General features: G+C 51.8%; 1 protein-coding gene across 3 annotated transcripts in view; it reads right to left on the reverse strand.

Annotated features, from left to right (window-relative positions):
* The window catches only part of DSCAML1 (DS cell adhesion molecule like 1), a 373,161-nt gene that overhangs the window by 98,475 nt on the left and 253,131 nt on the right, over positions 1–21,555 (reverse strand). For all 3 annotated transcript variants that reach the window (XR_010342409.1, XM_021671177.2, XM_064375453.1), the window contains exons 4-6: positions 13,338–13,484; positions 5,673–5,951; positions 2,035–2,310 (exon numbers count right to left, since the gene is read on the reverse strand). Coding sequence is in view for 2 of the 3 variants with exons in the window: in XM_021671177.2 (XP_021526852.2) it covers positions 2,035–2,310; positions 5,673–5,951; positions 13,338–13,484 (702 nt within the window). In the remaining variant the exon portion in view is untranslated. The remainder of the gene's footprint in view (positions 1–2,034; positions 2,311–5,672; positions 5,952–13,337; positions 13,485–21,555) is intronic.

A 21,555-nucleotide genomic window follows, 5' to 3' on the forward strand; every position in this document is an offset into this window, starting at 1 on the left:
CCCAGCTACTTGGGAGGCTGAGGCGGGAGAATCACTTGAACCCTGGAGGCAGAGGCTGCAGTGAGCTGAGATCATGCCACTGCACTCCAGCCTGGGTGACAGAGTGAGACTCCTTCTCAAAAAAATAAATAAATAAAAATAAAAATAAAGAAGTTAACTGCCTAGAACTACATATGGAACCGCCTGGGCCTGTGGAGTCTGATTCCAGTTCCCTCTGCATGGGACCTCAGGAGGGGGTGGTGGTGCCACAGCCCCCTTAGCACAAGGTCTTAAGTCTGAGGCTGAAAGTGCACAGAGGCAGTGGCAGTGAGGAGTGTTGGCCGGGGCTTAAGTCTTGGCTAACAGAATAACCTCGGACAAGACAATTAACCTCTGTGCCCTGGCTTCCTCATGTGGAACACGGGAATGTAATTATTAACCCTGGCCATCCTTCTGCACAGGATTGTTATAAAGGATTAAAATAGGTATTAAGTACTTTAAAAGTAGGCCGGGCACAGTTGCTCACGCCTGTGATCTCAGCACTCTGGGAGGCTGCGATGGGAGGATCGCTTGAGCCCAGGAGTTTGAGACCAGTCTGGGCAATGCAGAGAGACCATGTCTCTATAAAAAATGTAAAAAAATAGCCAGGTGTGGTGGCATGTGCCTGTAGTCCCAGCTACTCAGGAGGCTGAGGCAGGAGGACTGCTTGAGCCCAGGAGTTTGAGGCTGCAGTGAGCTATGATTGCATCACTGCACTCCAGCCTGGGCAACAGAGCAATGAGACCCTATCTCTAAGAAACAAACAAGAAGCAAAAAGGAAGACAAATATTTGTCTGGTCAGGGTGAGGAATGAGGGCTTAGGTTCCTGGGTGCCTCACACCTCCAAGGAGTGCAGACGCATAGGCTGTGATGGGGAGACCTGGGGACGATCCCGTACCTGTGGGGCCTGCTTGGGTTTGGCTGGCATTGCCACAACAGATCCTTGGAAGGAACAGAATTGGGTTGTGTTTGTTTTGGCGGCAATGAAGGAGGAGCTTGGGGAGCATTCAACTTGTTGGTAAGGATGGGGTTTCTGCCGGCCCCCACTGCACCTCTGTACAAATGAGGAAGCGGTGCCTCCTCTGTGTGGATGCAGCCCAGTGTCAGGGCTCACGGCTTGGCAAATGAGGTGCAGGCTGGATTTCAGTCCTCACCTACCCTCTTGGCTGGGCAATGTGTGCAGTGAACAACCTGAACAACCATACTCAGAGGTGCTGGGTAAGGAACCCTGGGTGGTGGCAGCTTTAAAGGAGGAGAGAGAAACAAACACGTAAAACCCAGGATGCTGGTGAGACAGAGCCTGTCTTGAAGAGGTCTCAGGCAGGAGGAGGAATTGCAAGTCCAGAGGTTACTGGCACTCTTCCAGCCTCTGAAGACTCCTCTAATACTGAAGTTCTAGAAATGTCCGAGGGCAGAGACAATATGGTATGATGGTTAAGAGACCTGAGCTCAAATTTCTGCTCTGTCCTTTGAGCAGAGCTGTGTGGCCTTGGGAAAGTGACCAAAGCCACAGTTTCCTCAATGGCAAAATGGGTAACATCATTAAAAAAACAAAAGGTCTCAGCCCAGGTGGGAGGATTGCTTCACTCCAGTTCAAGACCAGCCTGAGCAACATAGTGAGACTGTCTCTAAAAAAATTAGTCAGGTGAACAGAATAACCTTGGATATTCGCATGGTGCAGGATGCTCCCTGCCTGTAGTCCCAGCTACTTGGGAGGCTGAGGTGGGAGGATTGCTTGAGCCAGGGATGTTGAGGCTGCAGTGAGCTGTGATCATATCACTGTACTCCAGCCTGAGAGACCTGAGAGTGGGACCTTGTCTCAAAAAAGAAAAGAAAATTTAAATATAACAGAAAGGCCTCCACAAAGGGCCCTTGGAATGAGACGGTGCACTGGCCTGGTGTGTAGTGAGCGCTGGTTTAATGCCTCCTGGCACTGTTCCCACCTCAGCAGGAGGGAGGGCATGAGCTTGGCAGCCCTGAACCTGCCCCCCGCCTTGTCCTGGCACCCCAGCTCACCCTCGAGTGCGATGATGGCGAAGTCCTGGGCGGTCTGGGCCTTGCGGGTGGCAAAGCACTGGTAGGCCCCGGAATGGCTCTTCTGGGCCGAGGTGATGAGCAGTGTCTCGTTGCTGAGCCCGCGGATGGAGATGGCCTCGTCGGGCAGCACCAGCTCTGTGTTGCGATACCAGCGGATGGTGAACTCCGGGGAGCCCGTCAGGGCACAGGAGAGGATGACCGTGCTGCCGATGCCGGTCTTCAGCTTCTTTGGTGTCAGGGTCACATGAAGGGGATCTGGGCCGGGGAGACATGAGGGGAAATGGGAGGGGGGAAAGAAGAGAAAAAGGGCTTACTGTGGGTGGAGTGCGGCTGGGGGCAGTTAGGAGTCACAAAAGGCCCGGGTCCTGCCTCCAGACCCCCTGTGTGGACGGGGACTGCGGAATTCCTCACGCTAGGCCCTAGTTTACTCTTTGCTAAATGGCAGGCTCAGGCTGAGGGATCTCTCAGTACTTGTTCTGATGGCCTGTGCTCCCCTGAATGTGTCCCCGTGCCCGGTGAGAGTGAGGGATCTCTCAGTACTTGCTCTGATGGCCTGTGCTCCCCTGAATGTGTCCCTGTGCCCGGTGAGAGTGTGACGCTCCCTCTGGCTCTTGAGGAGGATGGAGACTTGACTGGCTTATTATCCTCCTCACGACCCACCCCAGGGACTCGGGAGGCACCTTGGCCCAGCAGGCTGTCTCCCATACCCACAGAGATAAGCCATTGCTACGTGCTGCTGGTCTGGTTTCCTCTAGGTGGATCTGTGGACCCCCTGCTTGGCATCGCCCCCGCACCGCCCCGCTACAGGCCTAGAGCGCCCAACCTGGATCCATGCGGCACACCTCCCTGCCTTTCCCCAGCTGACCTCCATCTACTCAGAACTTCCATGACTCCAAACAATTCAGCATGGCGTCTGAGGCCCTCAAGGCCCCAGGGACCTGACTCTAGGGGTCTAAAGGAGTTCTGTTGTTACCAAAGCCATACAGTCTTTAGAACACCAGCAAGCTGCCTGTGATTTCTGCATACCCTGCGCTGCTTCTGGGCCCAGGGCCTCACCTAGAGCATTCTTTGCCTAATTCTTACTCATCCTTCATATGGTGTCACCTCTTCCAGGAAGCCTTCTTGGACACCACTCCCCTTTCCAGGTTGGGCTAAGGATCCCCTCTTGAGCCTCCCTGTGTATAACTCACACCACAATGAGCACTCTGTCTCTTCATCACCTCTTCTGTGTCTGTCTCTTTTCCCTCTGGCCTGTGGGCCGCTTGAGAGCAGGATGGGATCTCTCAGCTTCATCGGCCTACCAAGACCTGAGTCATTATTGATGGTCTAACTGGCTTAGCAAGCCATTTACAAGCTCCAAAGTGACCTCTCCTTGATCTCTATGGGTTAGGTGTTCTGTATGGGGGCTCAGGCTCCCTGTATAGCTTGGTATCCCAAGTGAGGAAGCCTGCAGGAGAGGGGAAGTTTGCAAGCCCATGTGGGCCGGGTGCAGCCGAATCAGACATGACTGCATGCTTGGTCCTCCCTGCTTGTTTCCCAGAGCCTCTGCCCGATGTCCAGGAGCTGTCAGTGCATCCCAGGCACCAGCTGGAGCTCCCGGTGCTCTGCCAGCCACTGTCTCCTCACTGCCTCTGCGTGGACTTGGCGCAGGTTGGGTGGGGGGCTTCGTGGAGGAGTAGGGGGGTATGGAAAGCATTGCATTCCTCTCCATGAACCTGGCAGAGAGAGGATGTAGAGAGGCTGGAAGATGCAGAAAAGTCATGTTGATTCTCCTTGAATCTTGGTGGTCCAAACAACCCTGCTGTGGGGAGGGGCAGGGGACTGGGGATCAGAGAAGATGCATTCAGGGTCAGTGTGGGCATGTACACCTCTGGAGGTGGTGACTCGCCGTACATGTGTGAGAGTGTGCTTGGATATGGGCATGTTGCTGTGAAGGGATTGTGCAGCTGTGCATGTGTGCATGGGGAGGTGGGCAGGTGTATTTTCAACATGTGTGCCTGTGTCTGTGTGTGTCTCTGCTTGCCTGCATGTACTGGTGCAGGAGCTGTGAACACTGCATTTACCTACAGAAAAGTTTGCTAATTTTCCAAGGATTTGAGGGTGTATTGCCCTTCTGATCTATTTTGAGAGAGAGAGAGAGAAAGAGAAAGAGAGAGAGGGAGAGCGTGTGTGTGTGTGTGTGTGTGCGCGCACACGAATGTGTGTGTTTGTGTAGAACAGGAGGGTGGGAAGGAGGTGAAGGTAATATTGGAATAAACTTTTTCAGATAGTACTTAGGGCAAGAAGGGGGTCCCAATCCTGATCCTCTGTCTGCTCTGCTGTCCAGGGCTTGTTTGTTCGAGAGGAACCCCCAGGCGCCTGAAGTGGGGCTTGCAGCATTTTCACCTACGCATTTGTACTGTGCACTGCTGTCTCAGAGCATTGCTTGGGATTCTTTCTGTTCTTCTACCTTGACAGTGAGTTTGTGTTGTGGGGGTGCTCTTACGGGCACTGTAGATAAACACACTCCAACTCTCAAAACTCTCTTGACTGTTGGGAAGGAGACTCAGCCCTTATCTGGGCTGGGGGAGTCAGACACTAGGCCCAGGAGTGGGCTGTGCTGTGGTTCTCTGGTCAGCCTGACGGTCGGCAACCTGCCGTCCTATGCTCACAGTAGGTGGGAGGTGGGAGGAGAGCTTCTTTGGTCAACTCCCTTGGTCAAAGGAGTGCACCTTTCTCAGGATGGGGGTGGGATCACCTCCGGATAGTCTCTTTCCACTGCCCATGTTGAATGACCCTCAAGATGCTGTAAGGAATGACAGCTTCATTCCTTTCCCATGAGGCATGGCATTTCCTCCAGGATCTCCAGATCCCAGCCCCACTACAGCCTAGAGAGGAGGGAACTCAGAGAGTCAGACGCTTGGTGCTGGAGCCAGAAGGAACCCCTTCATTTCACAGATGGAGACCCTGAGGCTGGGTCACACAGAGCGTGCAGAGGTGGCGGGGGGAAAGGGATGAGCTGGGTCTCACAAATCCTCATCCAGAGTGCTTTCTGGGGCATTCGTCCATCTGCTTCTACCCTCTCTGCCTGCCTGGGGGGCTCCTCAGCAGCAGGGGTCTGCTAAGGCCGCCTGCTCTCCACACCAGCTCCTTGGACCCCTAGAAGGAGCAGGAGGAGGAATAGGAAGGGACCAGGGTTGACATCCAGCTGGAAGGTCCTGGCAGAGATGACTTGCTTGTTTACGGCCAGTGTCTGCCTTCCTACAAGCCCGGAAGCCCTGCCCTCATGGCTAGCACGTCACTATCACCCTCCTCATCCCACTGGAGCCTCATGACCTCTGGGAGGTAGGAAGGCTGGGACCACGTTTCCATTTTACATAGAAGGGCACTGAGCTGATGGTCATGATTATGTGATTTGCCCAAGTCCAGTTACTATCTGCTAATGCCAGAACCAAAAGGCAGGCCTCTTGATTTCAAGCCAAGGGCTTTTCCAGGACACCAGACTGTCCTCCCCAGCCAGCCTGGGTTATTCCCAGGGCCTGTCAGAGACAGGTGCAGCTGTCGACCACACTCCTTCCCTAACCCCTGTGGTGCTCTCATAGGTTACTGGGGCTTCAGAAGGGGCTTCCCTGACTCACCAATGACTGTGAGGGTGCCTGTGGCCTCTGCCGAGCCGAAGGTGTTGGTGACCTCACAAATGTAGGTGCCGCTGTCCTCGGTCCGCAAGTCACTGATGGTCAGCCCTGTGATGCGCTTGGTCCAGCGGCTGTCAGCTGGGAGGGGCCGGCCATCCTTAAGCCAGCGGATGGCGGGGATAGGGTAGCCCGAGGCGGTGCAGGGCAGCTCCACAGTGTGGCCGGCCCACACTTCCTGGGAGTGGAAGCCGTCCAGGATGGTAGGGATCGACTCAGCAGGGTCTGGAAGGCAGAGAGGGTCGGCAGCCCTGGCCAGCCCGAGGTGGGATGCATCGGGGCTGGGGGAGGGAAGGCAAACACCCAGATAGGAGCCTGCTGCCCATTGGCACCCATAGCAAGCAGTTTCCAGGGCGGCTCCAGAGGAACATTTCAGGGAGGGTGCATTTTGTCTTCTGTGCTCAGACCAGACTGAGCCCCAGGCAACCTCGACTGAGATTCCCAGCAGGGGCTTGGAGGAGGAGAGAATATGACGGAGTTCAGGGCTAGAGTGACAGACAGAGAGACAGATGGAAAAAGAGGGAAGAGAGCAAGTGGTGCAGGGAGGGAGAGGGTGTGCGTGAGAACTCCTTCCCCATGCAGAGTCCCTGGATTCTTTTTTCTTTTTTCAGAATGGAGTCTCGATCACTCTATCACCCAGGCTGGAGGGCTGTGGTGTGATCTCACTGCAACCTCCACCTCCCAGGTTCAAGTGATTTCTCCTGCCTCAGCCTCCCAAGTAGCTGGGCCTACAGGCATACACCACCATACCCAGCTAATTTTTGTACTTTTAGTAGAGACAGGGTTTCACCATGTTGGCCAGGCTGGTCTCGAACTCCTGACCTTAGGTTATCCACCTGTCTTGGCCTCCCAAAGTGCTAGGATTACAGGCATGAGCCATGCCCAGCTGTGTCCCTGGATTCTGGCCCAGGCTCTAAAGTAGTTCATGTCATGATGTCTCAAGTTTGCAATTTATGGTAAGTATCTCTCTGGGCCTACTGGGAAATGGGAGGATGATCTATCTGTTCCTGCTCTGTCCTGAACTCTGGACACACTCAGAAATGACCAGTGCATTTCCACCAGAGCCTAGAAGGATCCAGAAGCCCCACTGGTCACCCTTGACAATCCTCTTATTTTGCATTCTGAAACCAAGAGAGACCAGCAACTGTGAGACCTGTGGCCTGAAGCCACAGAAAACCATGGCCCCTGCAGGCAGGATTCTGTGTGCAATGCCCAGGCCATTTCTGAGTGGTGTCCCATCTTCCCTCTTGGGCTAGTTCCCACCCTCCAAGGCCTCCCTAGGTTTTTTGCCCATGGGGGACCTCCTCCTGCTTTAAACCTCACCAGGATCCCCCTCACCTACATAACACACCTCCACTGCTTATCCTGAATGCCAAGGCCGTCTATGATCTGGCCCAATGAGTCTGGGCCTGGCCTGCCTACACTGCCCCCCGTCTCCATGGAACCCTCCAGTGGTGTGTTGGGTCACCTGGGTCACCTGGATGCCCGGCCAGCCTGTCCTGCCTGGCAGCCTCTACTCATCTCTCACAAACCAGCTTAAATGTCCTCTTCTGGATGCCTCCCCCAGGTCACCCTCAATGACTCCCACATATGTTTCTTAGAACTCCCTTTTATTTTAAAAGAAATGTTTCATTAATAGGTGAGGCATGGTAGCTCATGCCTGTAATCCTAGCACTTTGGGAGGCTGAGGTGGGAGGATCACTTGAGCCCAGGAGTTGGAGACCAGCCTGAGCAACATAGTGAAACCCCAACTCTACCAAAAAGCAAGCAAACAAACAAGACTAGCCAGGTGTGGTGGCACAAGCCCGCGGTCCCAGCTTCTCAGGAGGCTGAGGTGGGTGGATCAACTGAGCCAGAGATGTGAGGCTGCAGTGAGCTGTGACGCTGTGACTGTGCTACTGTACTCCATCCTGGGCAACAGAGCAAGATCTTGTCTCAAAAATAGCGGTAATAATAGTAGTAATAATGATAAAAGCTTTAAAAATTTTTTTTTTTTTAGATGGAGTTTTGCTCTTGTTGCCCAGGCTGGAGTGCAATGGCGCGATCTCGGCTCACTGCAACCGCTGCCTCCTGTGTTCAAGCAATTCTCCTGCCTCAGCCTCCCGAGTAGCTGGGACTACAGGCGCATGCCACCACGCCGAGCTAATTTTTGTATTTTTAGTAGAGACGGGGTTTCACCATGTTGACCAGGATGGTCTCGATCTCTTGACCTCGTGATCTGCCTGCCTCAACGTCCCAAAGTCCTGAGATTACAGGTGTGAGCCACTGCACCCAGCTAAAAGTGTTTTAACAGATAAAATCGATAATATATGCACTTGGCAAAACTTCAGAAAGTATAGAAGAGCTTGTCATGAAGGGAGTCTCTCTATCCCCTGACCCTCCCGCCCTCTGCCACCCCACCTGCCTCTCCAGAGGCAGCCCCCATCAGCACTGCCCCTTCCAAGGGCAGTCAGCAGCCAGAAGACCCTGAACTCCTCAAGGCAGTGTTAAACCTCTGCTGTATCTCCCCAGGCTGCTGAACCATAAATGTCTAGGGAGGATGAATGGGGCACGCAGGCATGGGCAGACCAGTGGTCTGATTTTTCTGGATGGAAATCCACATTGCAGAACTATATAGACTTGTGGAATTATAGAGCTGGCTTAGGGAGCTTGAGGCATGAAGAGATGCGGATGCTGAGACCAGAGACATACAGGGACCAGCCAGATCAGAAGCCAGGACCCCCCACCCTTGTTCGGTAAATGGCATCTGAGATGGAATAATCTAAAATCCTAAATTTTGCTTAGGAGTAGATGGTGGTCCCTTCACTAATGGGAGCTTTCCTCTGCCCTCAGCAATTGCCCCAGAGAGGGGTTGGGGTGAGAATTCTCCTCTCTAGGGGGAAGAATCTCTGCTCTCTTCCCACCTACCAGTGCTTGTCAGGGGCTGCCTGTGGGCTAGAGAAGGAGCCCGGGCTGGGAATCAGGGTCTGCAGGGGCAAGTTCTGCCTGGGTCACTGGGAATCCCTGTGACCCTGTGACCTCTTAGAGCCCGAGTTTCCCCACCTGCACGGTAGAGGTGACAACATTGCCTCCAGACCTCACGAGGCCGTTGCAGGCAACCAATGGTATAGGTGTGTGGAAGCGCTTTAGACGCTCAATCCAGTTGCAGATGCATGGGACAATTACTATCTAGAGCCCATGCGCCCTGCCTGCCAGATTCTGCGGCCTCTTCTCCCACCCCCAACCCGGTGGGAATGGCTGGGATAAACAAACCCGGTGCCAGGGAAGAATTACTCAATGTGACACTTAATTGATGCAAAATACACAAATTCCGTGGCACATCGCAGAATTTACAAGCGGAGGGGCCATCAGGGCGGTGGAGGAAGGGGCGGGGGGAGGGAATTAATCACCGAGGCTCAGGCGTGAAATTAAATTCTGAGGGAAAGAAACCTCTTTCATTACTCCAGAGCAGAAGTAAAATGCTGCGGCGTGTACACGGCGACAGCCCCGAGGGGACCGGGTGCTGCTGGCACTGAAGCAGGGCTGGGGGAGACAGATGGTCCGGCCTGAAAAACTGCTGGGGGTGCACTGGAGCTGGGCTGGGCTGGCTGGGGGTCTGAGCTGCCCTGGGGAGGCTGCTGGGATGCCCCATAGCCAGCTGAGCAGCACTGCTGTGGTGTTTAGGTGGTTAGGGCACCGCCAGGAGCATGGCTTCAGCACCTGGCTCTGTCCTTCGTGAGCTGGGGGATCTGATCCCAGTCCCTCAGCCTCTCTGGCCACTGGTTTCCTCTTTTATAACTGCAGATGACAGTGCTCATCCCACTGAGTTGCTGTGGGGACGAAGTGAGTTAATATACCTGAAAGCACTTGGTAAGCTCTCAAAAAGCACCTAGAGGTATAGAATGATTATGATTAGGTTGTATTTTGTGGAGGTGCAGACTATTCTTGCAACTGCCTCGGCAACTTGGAAAATACAGAAAAATGAAAGTTGCACTCCTTCCCTACCCCGGAGCCTTGGGAATGTAGTAGGAATAACAATGTAGCAACAACAGAACAACAATCACTGACAATAACAGTAGCAGCTTCCGCCTGTCCAGTGCTTCCGCCTGTCAGGCACTAGCTAAGCTTTCTATAGGCGTGCTTTATTTATTATTTATTTATTTATTTATTTATTTATTTATTTATTTATTTATTTGAGACGGAGTCTCACTCTGTCACCCAGGCTGGAGTGCAGTGGTGCGATCTTGGCTCCCTGCAACCTCTGCCACCTGGGTTCAAGTGATTCTTCGCCTCCGCCTCCCAAGTAGCTGGGATTACAGGTACATGCCATCATGCCCAGCTATGTTTTTATTTTTAGCAAAGATGGGGTTTTGCCGTGTTGGCAAGGCTGGTCTTGAACACCTAGCCTCAAGTGATCCACCTGCTTCGGCTTCCCAAAGTGCTGGAATTGCAGGCTGAGATCACCATGCCTGGCCTTTCTTAATACGCAATATTCTATTTCATTCTCACCACAACTCAGTGGGATTATGTTTTGTTACTCCCATTTTCCAGATGAGGAAGCTGAGGTTTGGAACATTGTTTTATGCCAGGCTGCAAAACTAGTGACTGTTGAGGCAGAGATGGAAACTTTGGCCTAATTCATAACTGCCGTCTTAATAACACACCTCGTTATCTCTCCCCACCCCCAGCAACTTTAGCACTTTGTGCTGAAGAGACCACACATGTGGTTCCTGTTCTCATCAACTGACCATTCTCACCTGCAACAAGCCCAGGAGCTCTCGGGGCCCTGGCCTCTAGAGACTGAAACATCTCAGCTGACACTCGTGCCCTGCCTCTCTCGGGGTACTGATCCCCACCCTCAGTTCTGAGGAGTGGATTGGAAGTGCATTGGGGAGGGGTGGGTGAGCCCGAGGCGGGCTCTGGGCTCCCCAGTGCTGCCGCTCCCCCTGCATTGCTTGCTCCAGTATCAGTTGCATTTTTGCCAAGACAAGCAGCTTGCAGATCGCCTTGTCACATCCCATCACATCAGGGTCCGCGTCACGGCACGGGCCCCTCCCCACAGGCCCCCTCTCTCCCTTCCTTTGTCTCTGCATGTCTCTCCATTCTGCCTTTCCCCTGCCCTATGCCAGTCTCTCTCTGTGCCGGGGACTCTCTCGTCTGTCTGGGTACCATCCCATCTTCATGCCTGCTTTTCTATTTGGACTTTATCTGTGAGTCTCCTCCCCCTCGCCCCTTCTCCTGAAAGCTGGTGGTGAAAGATGAGGGGAAGAAGGGCTGGCATGGCCTCCAGTTCAAAGAATATCTCTTTTTGAGGGACTCCTGCCTAGTGCCCCCAAAAGCTAGAGGTCCAACCAGGAGACTAGAGGATGAAGGGGCCAGATATTCGCGGAGGGGAAGGGAGCAGGTCTGCAGGAAGGGGATTTCTGTGCCTTTCCTACACTGCAGAAAAAAACATGCAAATGAGATGCAAAACACCATACAAACAAGTCCCTGTAATTTTGAGGCAAGCCCTTTGGAAACTGGGCTTCGGATTTCCAAGTCAAGCCACAAAGATGGGGCAGCATGGAGCAGCCCTGTCCCCTACCCACATGACAGCACAGTTTCCCTTGGCATTGATTAATGCCATAAATATTTACTTGGCACCTACTGTGTGTAGGCACAGGGCCAGGTGTTGAAGACACAGGGGTGAATCAGCAGCCTGGTTGTTGCTCTCCCAGCTCTTGATCTCCTGGCCTTGCCCCATGTGTGATAGACAAGTGGGAGGAGTCCTGGAGAGAGTCATCTGTGGGTCAGGGCAGAGCTCACCACCAATCACCAAACTCAGGCCAGAGCTCTGAGCGCCAAAGGCAGACAGACTCAGAGCAGCCACCTAGTCTGGCTCCTTTTCCAGAGGTCTGGAGAGGCTGTGTGACTTCATGAGTCTAATCTCAAAAGCCAGGTGTTCTGACTTAGTGTTCATCCCCATTCCAAAAACTCCAATCTCAAGACAGAGATTTTTAACTCAACCCACAAACTGTTAGGAAGTTGTGAAATCCACTTGGAGAGTTGTGGCCAGCATTTATAGAAATCAGAATAAGATAGTATAGAGTAGAAAATTTCAGGCCGGGCACGGTGGCTCATGCCTGTAATCCCAGCACTTTGGGAAGCCGAGGCGGGTGGATCACAAGGTCAAGAGATCGAGACCATCCTGGTCAACATGGTGAAACCCTGTCTCTACTAATACAAAAAATTAGCTGGGCATGGTGACGCGTGCCTGTAATCCCAGCTACTCAGGAGGCTGAGGCATGAGAATTGCCTGAACCCAGGAGGCGGAGGTTATGGTGAGCCGAGATTGCGCCATTGCACTCCAGCCTGGGTAACAAGAGCGAAACTCTGTCTCAAAAAAAAAAAAAAAAAAAAACAGAAAGAAAGAAAATTTCATAGCGCCTTGCCATAAGCGTGGTAGAAAATGCCAGTGTGCATCGCGCAAGCTCTGATAAGAACTTCTGTCTTGGCATTATGGTCAAAGAGTTTGGAAACCAATGTTCAGAAAGCCTTCCTCGAGGAGCGCCTCTCTGTGCCTGCAGCATGGATGTGGGCATTCAACTGATCCCTTCTATGGGGTCCTGTAGCTGGAAGGACCCTGAGGCCAGGGACCTAGAGTTTGAATTCTGGCTGTGCCTCCCACTGGTTAAACAGCTCTGGCAAGTCACTGGGCTCCCCTAAGATTTGGTTTTCTTGCCTGTAAAAATAGGGGGAACAGCACACACCTCACAGGGCTATGACAGTACCTGACAGAAAGCAAAAGAGGGCATCCCAGATACACAGGGGGATTAAAAAAATACTGGCTTCCATTGCTCCCAAGAAGCTATAATCACCCCAGAACAAGAATCCTTTATTCCACTTAGAAATATTTTGTTTATAAATTATGTTCTGCTTGCTTTCAGACGTTGCAAGGTGGCCTACAATAAAAGATACATGTGTACTCATTGATAAGATAGAATCCTCAGGCCGGGCGCGGTGGCTCACGCCTGTAATCCCAGCACCTTGGGAGGCCGAGGCGGGTGGATCACCTGAAGTTAGGAGTTTGAGATCAGCTTGGCCAACATGGTGAAACCCTGTCTCTACTAAAAAACATAAAAATTATCCAGGAATGGTGGCACATGCCTGTAATCCCAGCTACTCAGAATGCTGAGGCAGGAGAATCACTTGAACCCAGGAGGCAGAGGTTGCACTGTGCTAAGATCACACCATTGCACTCCAGCTTGGGCAACAAGAGAGAAATTCCATCTCAAAAAAAAAAAAAAAATCCTCAAAAACACTTAGAAGCAAGGAAATGTAAACTGCCCCTACCCCCCAAATCGACACTAATAGTTACTATGAGTATCAGATTTGATCTATGAGCTTCCTGTCAGGGAAGGCAAAAAAAGGAAAAAGAGGGTGAGTCTCATAGCCCTCATTATTTGAAAATGAAAACATAGCAAAGAGGTCTTCCTCGGTGGTTTCGGTACCAGTTTTCTTTGATCTCTTTCTCTGATTTCCCTGAGTACACAGGGGGCTCCTTCATCTGTGGTGGGACATGCCAAGTTCCAGGGATGGCCTGGTGTCCTCCCTCCCCAGACCGCTCCATTCTCCGCAGGCCCTCTCCCCTACCTGTCACGGAGAGGCGTGCCCCATTGCTCTGCCGGGTCTCCCCGCTGTACTTGTGCTTGGTGATGCAGCGATAGGTAGAGAGGGCGTCCTCCTTCTGTACGTCAGATATGTACAGCCCGCCATGGTAGGTAATAAAAAACCTGTTTTCTGGAGACACAATCAGGACATAGTTCGTTACTCTCCTGTCTGGTGCAGCCTCAGTGGCAGGGTAGCGTCTCTGACAAATAAGGATTTTCACACATAAACAAGATGACAAACAGAAATTATAGTAATTGTTCCTTTATGTATAGATGCTCCAGAGTTTAACAGAAAGAAGCTGGGCTTTAGAGTCAGACTGAGATCTGTGTCCTGATTCAGCTCTTCTACTTATGGGCTGTGTGACCTTGGGAAAGTTACTTAGCCACTCTGAGCTTTATCTGTACAACAGCTGAATAAACAGCTCTGGAAAGTCACTGGGTTTCCAGGGAAGCCAGTATAAATAATAGCGTGGATGTACAGATTTATAAAATGAGGCCAGGTGCAGTGGCTCATATCTGTAATGCCAATGCTTTGGTAGGCTGAGGCAGGAGGATCACTTGAACCCAGGAGTTGAAGACTAGCCTGGGCAATATAGTGAGACCCTGTCTCTACAAAAAATTTAAACAATTAGCTGGGTTTGGTAGCACACGCCTGTAGTCCCAGATACTCAGGAGGCCAAGGCAGGAGGATTGCTTGAGCCCAGAGTGTCAAGCCTTCAGTGAGCCGTGATCATGCCACCGTATTCCAGCCTGGGTGACAGAGTGAGACTCTTGTCTCTAAAAAAAGTAAAAACAAAAAGAAGAATAAAGCGGCCGGTGCAGAATAAACAGTCACTAAGTGAATATTAGTTCTCATCTTTCCTACCTCTTTGCAAGAGTTTGCAAAGCTCATTCATATTCCTTGCTCGTTGGCTTTTACCACTGTTGGAGGAGCTAACTCCATTTTACAAAGAAGGAAACTGAGGCTTGTAGTAAAGTGACTGGCCCAGGTCACACAGCCAGGTAGTGGACTGGAACTTCTGACTCCCAGCGCTTCCTCTGCATGGAACTAAACATAAGCCTCAATCCTCTTCTCTCAAGTGAAATCATTTAATCACTCAACAATTATTGAAGCAAAGCTGTATGTACTAGGATGGGGACAAGGAGGGGCAGAGACACAAGATACACAATAATCATTCAAACAGTTCTTGAACACCCATTGTGTGCAAGGCAGAGAAGGGGACAGGCACTATGCTCTCTGCCTCCTGCCACTGCCATAGCCATCTCCTCCCTGACTGTCAGGACCTGGCAGGGGAGCAGGAGGCACAGGCAGCAGTGTGCCCACTTTGCAGACTGTGACACAAGACCCCCTCCCATCCTAGAGGGCAAGGGAATTTCCTTGTCTAAGGTCCTAAGGCTCACCTTGACCTTCAGCCGATAAAGGCTGATTTAAAGGAGAAAACTGGACTTGAGGGTTGGGGAGGGGTTTGCACTGGACTCCCTAAGCTCATGACTGTGTCCTCCCACTGAGGCCAGACTGAGATGGAGAAGCGAACTCTGGGGTCCTCTGCCTCTGCTTTGGGGGTTTCCCAGGCAGACCCGGAGGGCCCAGGCTGCCATTTCCATTGAGAAAGGGCCTTGGGATCAGGATAGTGATAGTGACTTCAGAGCCGCAGGGGAGAGGGTCATGCTGAACCCACGGGAAGGACCTGATAGCACCACATGTCAGGCTGGCAGATGGAAGCATTTTGGGCAGCCCCATGCCCTTCTAACCCTATGATTTAGAGGTCTGCTTCCTCCTACCCGGGGGCTGACCTCCCTCCGCCAAGACCAGAGCTCTGCTCCTGTGAGGAATATTCTGTGGTATCCCACCCACTCCCTCCACCATCCCAAGCACAAGTCCAAGATTCTCGGCATCCAGGGGTGGAGACCTCCCTGAAGGACACCTCTGACACTGGAGGCTGTAGAACTGCAGGGCTGAAAAGCTGAGTGTGTGACAATATCGTTCACAAATGTTCTCCAGCCTTCATCTGAATATCTCTGGGGCTGGGGAGCTCCCTCCCTCCCTTTGCAGCCCATTGCAAAGATGACTTTTGGAGCAGTCCTCCTTGGTGACCACTGATCTCCTTGGCGCTCCCTCCCTGGGTCCTGCTTTGACTCACTGGCACCCCGCAGAACTAGCCGAAACCCGTGTTCCTGACATACTCCCTCATGTGCTGGAAGGCAGCTGTGATGCCCTTTGAATTTTCTTTAGGCTTAACAGGCTTAGGATTTTATTTTCATTTTATATTTTTTTGAGACAGGGTACTACTCTGTTACCCAGCCTGAGTACAGTGGTGTGATCATAGCTCATTGCAGCTTGACATCCTGGGCTCAAGCGATCCTCCCATCTCAGCCTCCCTAGTAGCTAGGACCCCAGGCAGGCACACCATGCCTGGCTAATAAAAAAATTTTTTTTGTAGAGATGAGGTCTTACTATGTTGCCCAGGTTGGTCTCAAACTCCTGGACACAAGGGATCCTTCTGCCTTGGGTCTCCAAAGTGCTGGGATGACGGGGATTTTATGTTTTAGTAATTATTTATTTAATTTAGTTTCAAATAACTTCATCAGTCTGGTCTCGCTTCTGAGTGAACTTTGGTTTATCTACAATTCCAATTGCCCCTGTTTCCTCCCTTCCTCCCCCCCACATCTCTGTGTAGGACTGGACCTCCCACGTGCCAGACACTGTGCCCCGCTTTGTGGGCTCCTAAGATCAGACTTAGGCCATCAGGGTAGAGCAGAACAAGACTACCAACGCCCAGCCCCAGGCCGCATTCCCTTGTCATGGGGATGGCGTGGGAGGAGGGAGGCAGCCCCGTCACACTACTCTCCTTGCAGCCAACTAATGACCCTGGCCCTGTCTCTGTCAGCCTCGGCCACACCACTTTCCCTCTCTCTGTCCTTGGACAGTGGCTATATGGGCCAGAGCCTGGGACTTCCCACTGATCCTTGTTGAGCTACATCTTGTTGGCGATCCTGCCAGATGAGCACTCGGCCATCTGGCAGCCTGCCCATCTTCTGGAACCTGGAGTTTGTGGACACCCTGCTCTGCCCCGCTCCAGCACACAGACCACAGACCTGCAGACCCTGCGACTAGGCAGATCCCTGCCCAGGGCAGTGGGTGAGGATGAGAAGGAAGGCGGAGGGCACCAAGCAGTGCAGGTGGCTGTCAGAGAGGAAGCGAGGAAGCGCAGAGAAAGCCGACTCCCCAATGGACTCTGCATGTGCCGTTTTGTCTCCGTGTTGTGACATCCCAAAGTCAAATGCGGAAGCTCTCCTGTAATTTATTATGTAACTGGGACTGGAATGAGAACTACTGGAGGGCGTTGCTGCCAATCAGAAGTACCAGTGTCGGGAGGTGGTGGTGGTGGTGGTGCTGGTGGTGGTGGCGGCGGGGGGTGAGGAAAAACAGGAAAGACACAGAAATCAACGTTCGCAGACGACAGGTGCTCCAGCCCTGGACGGCTAGGACCCTGTGATCTTGCATCTCCCACCACTTCAGGACAAACAGAGCACTTGGCCCTACGAGGATTTTAAAGCAGGGGTGGGGGGTGGAGGGTGGGGGGCTGATGCTGCCTTGATGGTGGTGGGGAGCTAGGGTTTCTATAGCAACAAGCAGCTGCTGCATCTGATGTTTCACATCCTTCATTGTCCTCATTTTCCCCTCCCTCCCCCCCTTCTTGTGCATATTTAATTGCAGTAACGTTTTCAGACACAGTGTTTTGCTCCTCTTGAAACAAAGGCAGGCTGCAGCCAGGGGGACGCACAGCGCGAGAGGGGAAGGAGAAATCAGGGGTGTGATGTTGGTCTCCTCAGGGGGGCCTTGTGCAACATCAGTTCTGTATGTTTGATGAGCACTGGATGGTGGGCCCTGCTGGGGAAGGAAGGAGCAAGAGGCCTGTGGAGTGAGCCTCGTTCAGTGTGGAGAGTGGAGGGAGGCACGGCCCGCTGCTGGGGGATGCAGATAGGCCAGGGCTGGACAACATGGCTGGCCTCCTGAGCTGGCAGCCCATGCTCTGTGCCCAGATGTGACCAGCCACCCCTGGGAAGGGAGAAGAGTAGCTGGCCCACATCCTTGGCTTCCCTGCTTTGAGGCAGGCTGGGTCCCACTGGAGAAGGAGAATATAGCAGCCAGTACCTCCGGGTCCAGCATAAATCCTGAAGCCACTTGGAAATATGGGGGCAGGTGGGACCATTTTGGGTTGACACCATAATTTGGGGTTGCTAAGGGCATTTAGTGGTTAGGGGCCAAGGGAGCTTGAGTAACAAAGAACTGTTCCGCCCCAAATGCTGACAGTGTCCCTGTGGGTTTAGGCTGGATGCCATTCCTTTAGGCTCTAAGACCAAGACACAGAGCTATGTTTAAATGCTGATGGTGTCCTTGACATTGCTTGATCGACATATTTCAAAGGCTATGGTGTCAACTGTCTACATGCTCATGTGTAGGGGAGTGGTTGGTTTCTGCTTTTCTTCTATTTATTATCACCACAAAGACGCTGACCTATTTTGACATCCCCTTTCCTCTGTGATCTGGATCAGGACTCTATTTTTTTTTTAAAGCTAAATATTTATTGGGTGGCTATTACAATTTAGGCCAATGGCTTTATGTACATTATCTCATTTAATCCCCACAACCCTTTGAAATGGAAACTATTACTATTATCAACTGAAGCACAGAGAAGTTATGTAATCCATCCAAGGTCACAGCTAGAAGGTGGTAGAGCCTGGATCATTAGTCTACTTCCTATGCTCTTCCAAGCTCTCTGCTGGACTGAGCCTCCTAGAATGACAGCACCATGCATAGGGACATACGGTCAGCCAGCCTCTGCCTGGTCGCTTCTGTCAATGAGGTCCTCACCGCCTCCTGGAGGAGCACTCGTCCATCTAGCTCAGTTTGGCTGAGTCTGTCGTGTCTCTCTGGAATGTCTCCAGGTTCTGGTCTGGGCACCATGGAGAAGTACTGGACTTGGTCTCTGCCTTCTAAGATTCCACGGTTGGAAGACAATGTCCTTCCACCATGGAAAGTGTGGCCGTCAGTGCTGGGGCACTGGGGAAAGCTGTGGAAGCTATGAGTGAGAGGAGGTGTACAAAGAGGAGCCGGGCCACCAGGGGAGGTGGGGCAAGCCCAGGGCGGGGATGTAGGAGGCCAGGTTGGAGTCCAGGCTCTGCCACTCACGTTAGGGTGTATATTGGTTTAAACGGTGTCCCCCCCCACCGAATTAATGCCCCCTAAGATCTGTGAATGTGACCTTACTGGAAATACGGTCTTTGCAAATGTAATCAAGTTAAGATGGGGTCCTCCTCGGTTAGATTGAGCCCTGAGTTCAAATATGACTAGTGTTCTTTTAAGAAGAGAGCGATCTGGACACAGACATGCACCCATGGAGAGTGCCATGCAGAGGTGGAAGCAGAGGCAGGAGGATGCAAGGATTGCCAGCAGCCACCAGAAGCTAGGAGAGGCCAGGAAGGACCCTCCCCAGAGCCTGTAGAGAGACGCTGGCCCTGCCGGCACCTCCGTCTTAGATTTCCAGTCTCCAGAATTGAGACCGTGAGTCTCTGTTGTTTAAAGCCACCCAGTTTGCAGTGATTTGTCATGGCAGCTCTGGGCAGCTCACCCAGGGTGCCTTTAGGGAGGTCCAGTCTTCTCTCAGACCCTCAGTTTCCCATCCATAAAAAGAGGGGAAGTTGGATTCGGTGAGCATTTTCAACCATGTTTGTATATTAGAATCACCTAAGGAGCTTTTCAAATGAAACTCTGAATCTCTGAGGGGGTGGTGGTCTGGGAATGGATATCTTTAACGAGCTGGTAGGGAGTGTCTAATGTGCAGGGCAGAGAACCCCTGGATGCGATCAACTTGCAAAGACCCTTCACATTCATTGACAATTTGATGTCTCCGTGATCTCACTATACCAGTGCAAGTCCTGTTTCTTCAGGAAAATGGAGAAAAGAAATAGAACTGATGTCACAGGGTTGTTGGGAGAATTAAGTTAAATACTGCATATAAAAGTCCCTGGCACGTGGGTGGCTGGTTCAATGTCATCTCAGGAAGATGAAGGGCTGGAGTAGCTGAGGTTGGCGCTGCCCGTGTCCTCAGCTCCTCCTGAGGTCAGACCTCCTTCAGGTAGCCTCCCTCCTTCCTCCTCGGGAGCTGGGCTGGAGAGCAGGGAGCTTGGAGATGAAGAAGCCCCTCCTTGGCAATTCTGAGGCCCTGTACACAGGTGCTAAGTGAGCTGACAGCATCTTTTTCCAAAAGGTCAGTGAGCTGGGCTTTAGAGACTCCCCAGAGCTGCAGGAGCCATGGAGAGATAATTGATAGAAACCTCTGGGCTTCTGGCAGCCCTAGCGGGATGGACAGAGAGAAGCCACCCTCCGCAAAGGCGGGGCCCTGGCTGCTCTGCTCTCAGGGAGGGGTGAGAGTGAGTGTGGTGGGAGAGGGTGACAGACCGGGGAGCAGGGGAAAGTGAGGGTTTAGGGGAGGATATGAACTGGACAGAGCCCACTGCAGCCTCTAGAGCAAAGGAAGGGAAAGGACTGAATGAGGCAGGGGCCAGCAGCCTCCTGACTGGCCACCCTGCATCCACCCCTGCCCCTCCTCCTTCTGCCCCAGCATGCAGCCAGAGCAATGCTTTCAACCCAAGCCAGATCATGCGGCTCCTCTGCTCAAAATCCTCCATTGCATTCCCATTTCAATCTGGTCATGAAACAGGCACTCAATACATGTTTCCGGAATGAATGCATGAATGAAACTTTCCAAAACTCCACGGTAGTTTTGTGCCCATTTTACTCACAAGGAAATTGCAACTCAGAAAAGTCTGATCCCAGCTGGAAATTTACCTTCTTCAGGAAGCCTTCCCAGATTAAACCCACTCCCATTTCTGCATGTTTCTGTACCTGGCAAACCTCTTGTCACTGCTAATCACTATTTCTACTACATCCAATTAGACCCTTAAGAATAAAGGTCTAGGCTGGGCATGGTGGCTCACCCCTGTAATCCCAGCACTTTGAGAGGCTGAGGTGGACGGATCACTAGCAGTCAGGAGTTCGAGACCAGCCTGGCCAATGTGGTGAAACCACGTTTCTACTAAAAATGCAAAAATTAGCCGGGTGTGGTGGTGGGCACCTGTAATCCTAGCTACCCAGGAGGTTGAGGCAGGAGAATTGCTTGAACTCGGGAGGCGGAGGTTGCAGTGAGCCGAGATTGCACCATTCTACTCCAGCCTGGGCAACAGAGCGAGACTCCATCTCAAAAAAAAAAAAAAAAAGAATAAAGAATAAAGATCTAATTAACAGTGGCAAGGTTCACCAGATGCTCACAAAAATGAGCATTCAAAAGTCAAGATTGAATAGTATGACGGTTCCCCCCAAAATAAGACATAGAATTACTATAGGATCCAGGGATTCCACTTGTGGGTGTATATCCCAAAGAATCGAAAGCAGGGCGAGAGATATTTGTAAACCCTTGTTCCTAGCAGCGTCATTCACAGTAGCTAAAAACATGGAAGCAATCAAAGTGTCCATCAACAGACGAATGGACACACAAAATGTGACGTATACATACAATGGAGTATTATTCGCCTTGAAAAGGATGGAAATTTGGGCACATGCTTCAGCATGAATGCATCTTGAGGATATTATCCTAAGTGAAATAAGCCAACTGCAGAAAGGCAAATACGGCATGGTTCTACTTTACTTACAGAAAGTATTGGAGTTGTCAAGCTCATAGGGACAGAAAGTAGAAAGGTGGTTGCTAGGGGCTGGAGGGAGGAAAAAAGGGGAGTTGTTTAATGTAGGGGTTCCCAACCCTGGGGCTGTGGACTGGTACCTGTCTGTGGCCTGTTAGCATCTGGGCCCCAGAACAGGAGGTGAGTGGCAGGTGAGCGAGCATGACCACCTGAGCCCCGCCTTCTGCCAGATCAGCAACAGCATTAGATTCTCACAGGAGTGCAGACCCTACTGTGAACTGTACATGCGAGGGATCTAGGTCATGCACTTCTTATGAGAATCTAATGCCTGATGATCTAAAATGAAACACCCTCCCCAACTCCCGTCCTGTGGAAAAATTGTCTGCCATGAAACCGGCTGGGGACTGCTGGTTTAATGGGAATGGAGCTTCAGTTTTGCAAAAGGAAACTGACCTTAAACATGACTGAACTTAACCCTTAAAAATGATTAAGATGGTAAA

The sequence above is a fragment of the Aotus nancymaae genome, unplaced genomic scaffold (assembly GCF_030222135.1).
Source record: "Aotus nancymaae isolate 86718 unplaced genomic scaffold, 86718_ANA_hifiasm-v0.15.2.pri h1tg000012l, whole genome shotgun sequence".
NCBI classification, from domain to species: Eukaryota; Metazoa; Chordata; class Mammalia; order Primates; family Aotidae; genus Aotus; species Aotus nancymaae.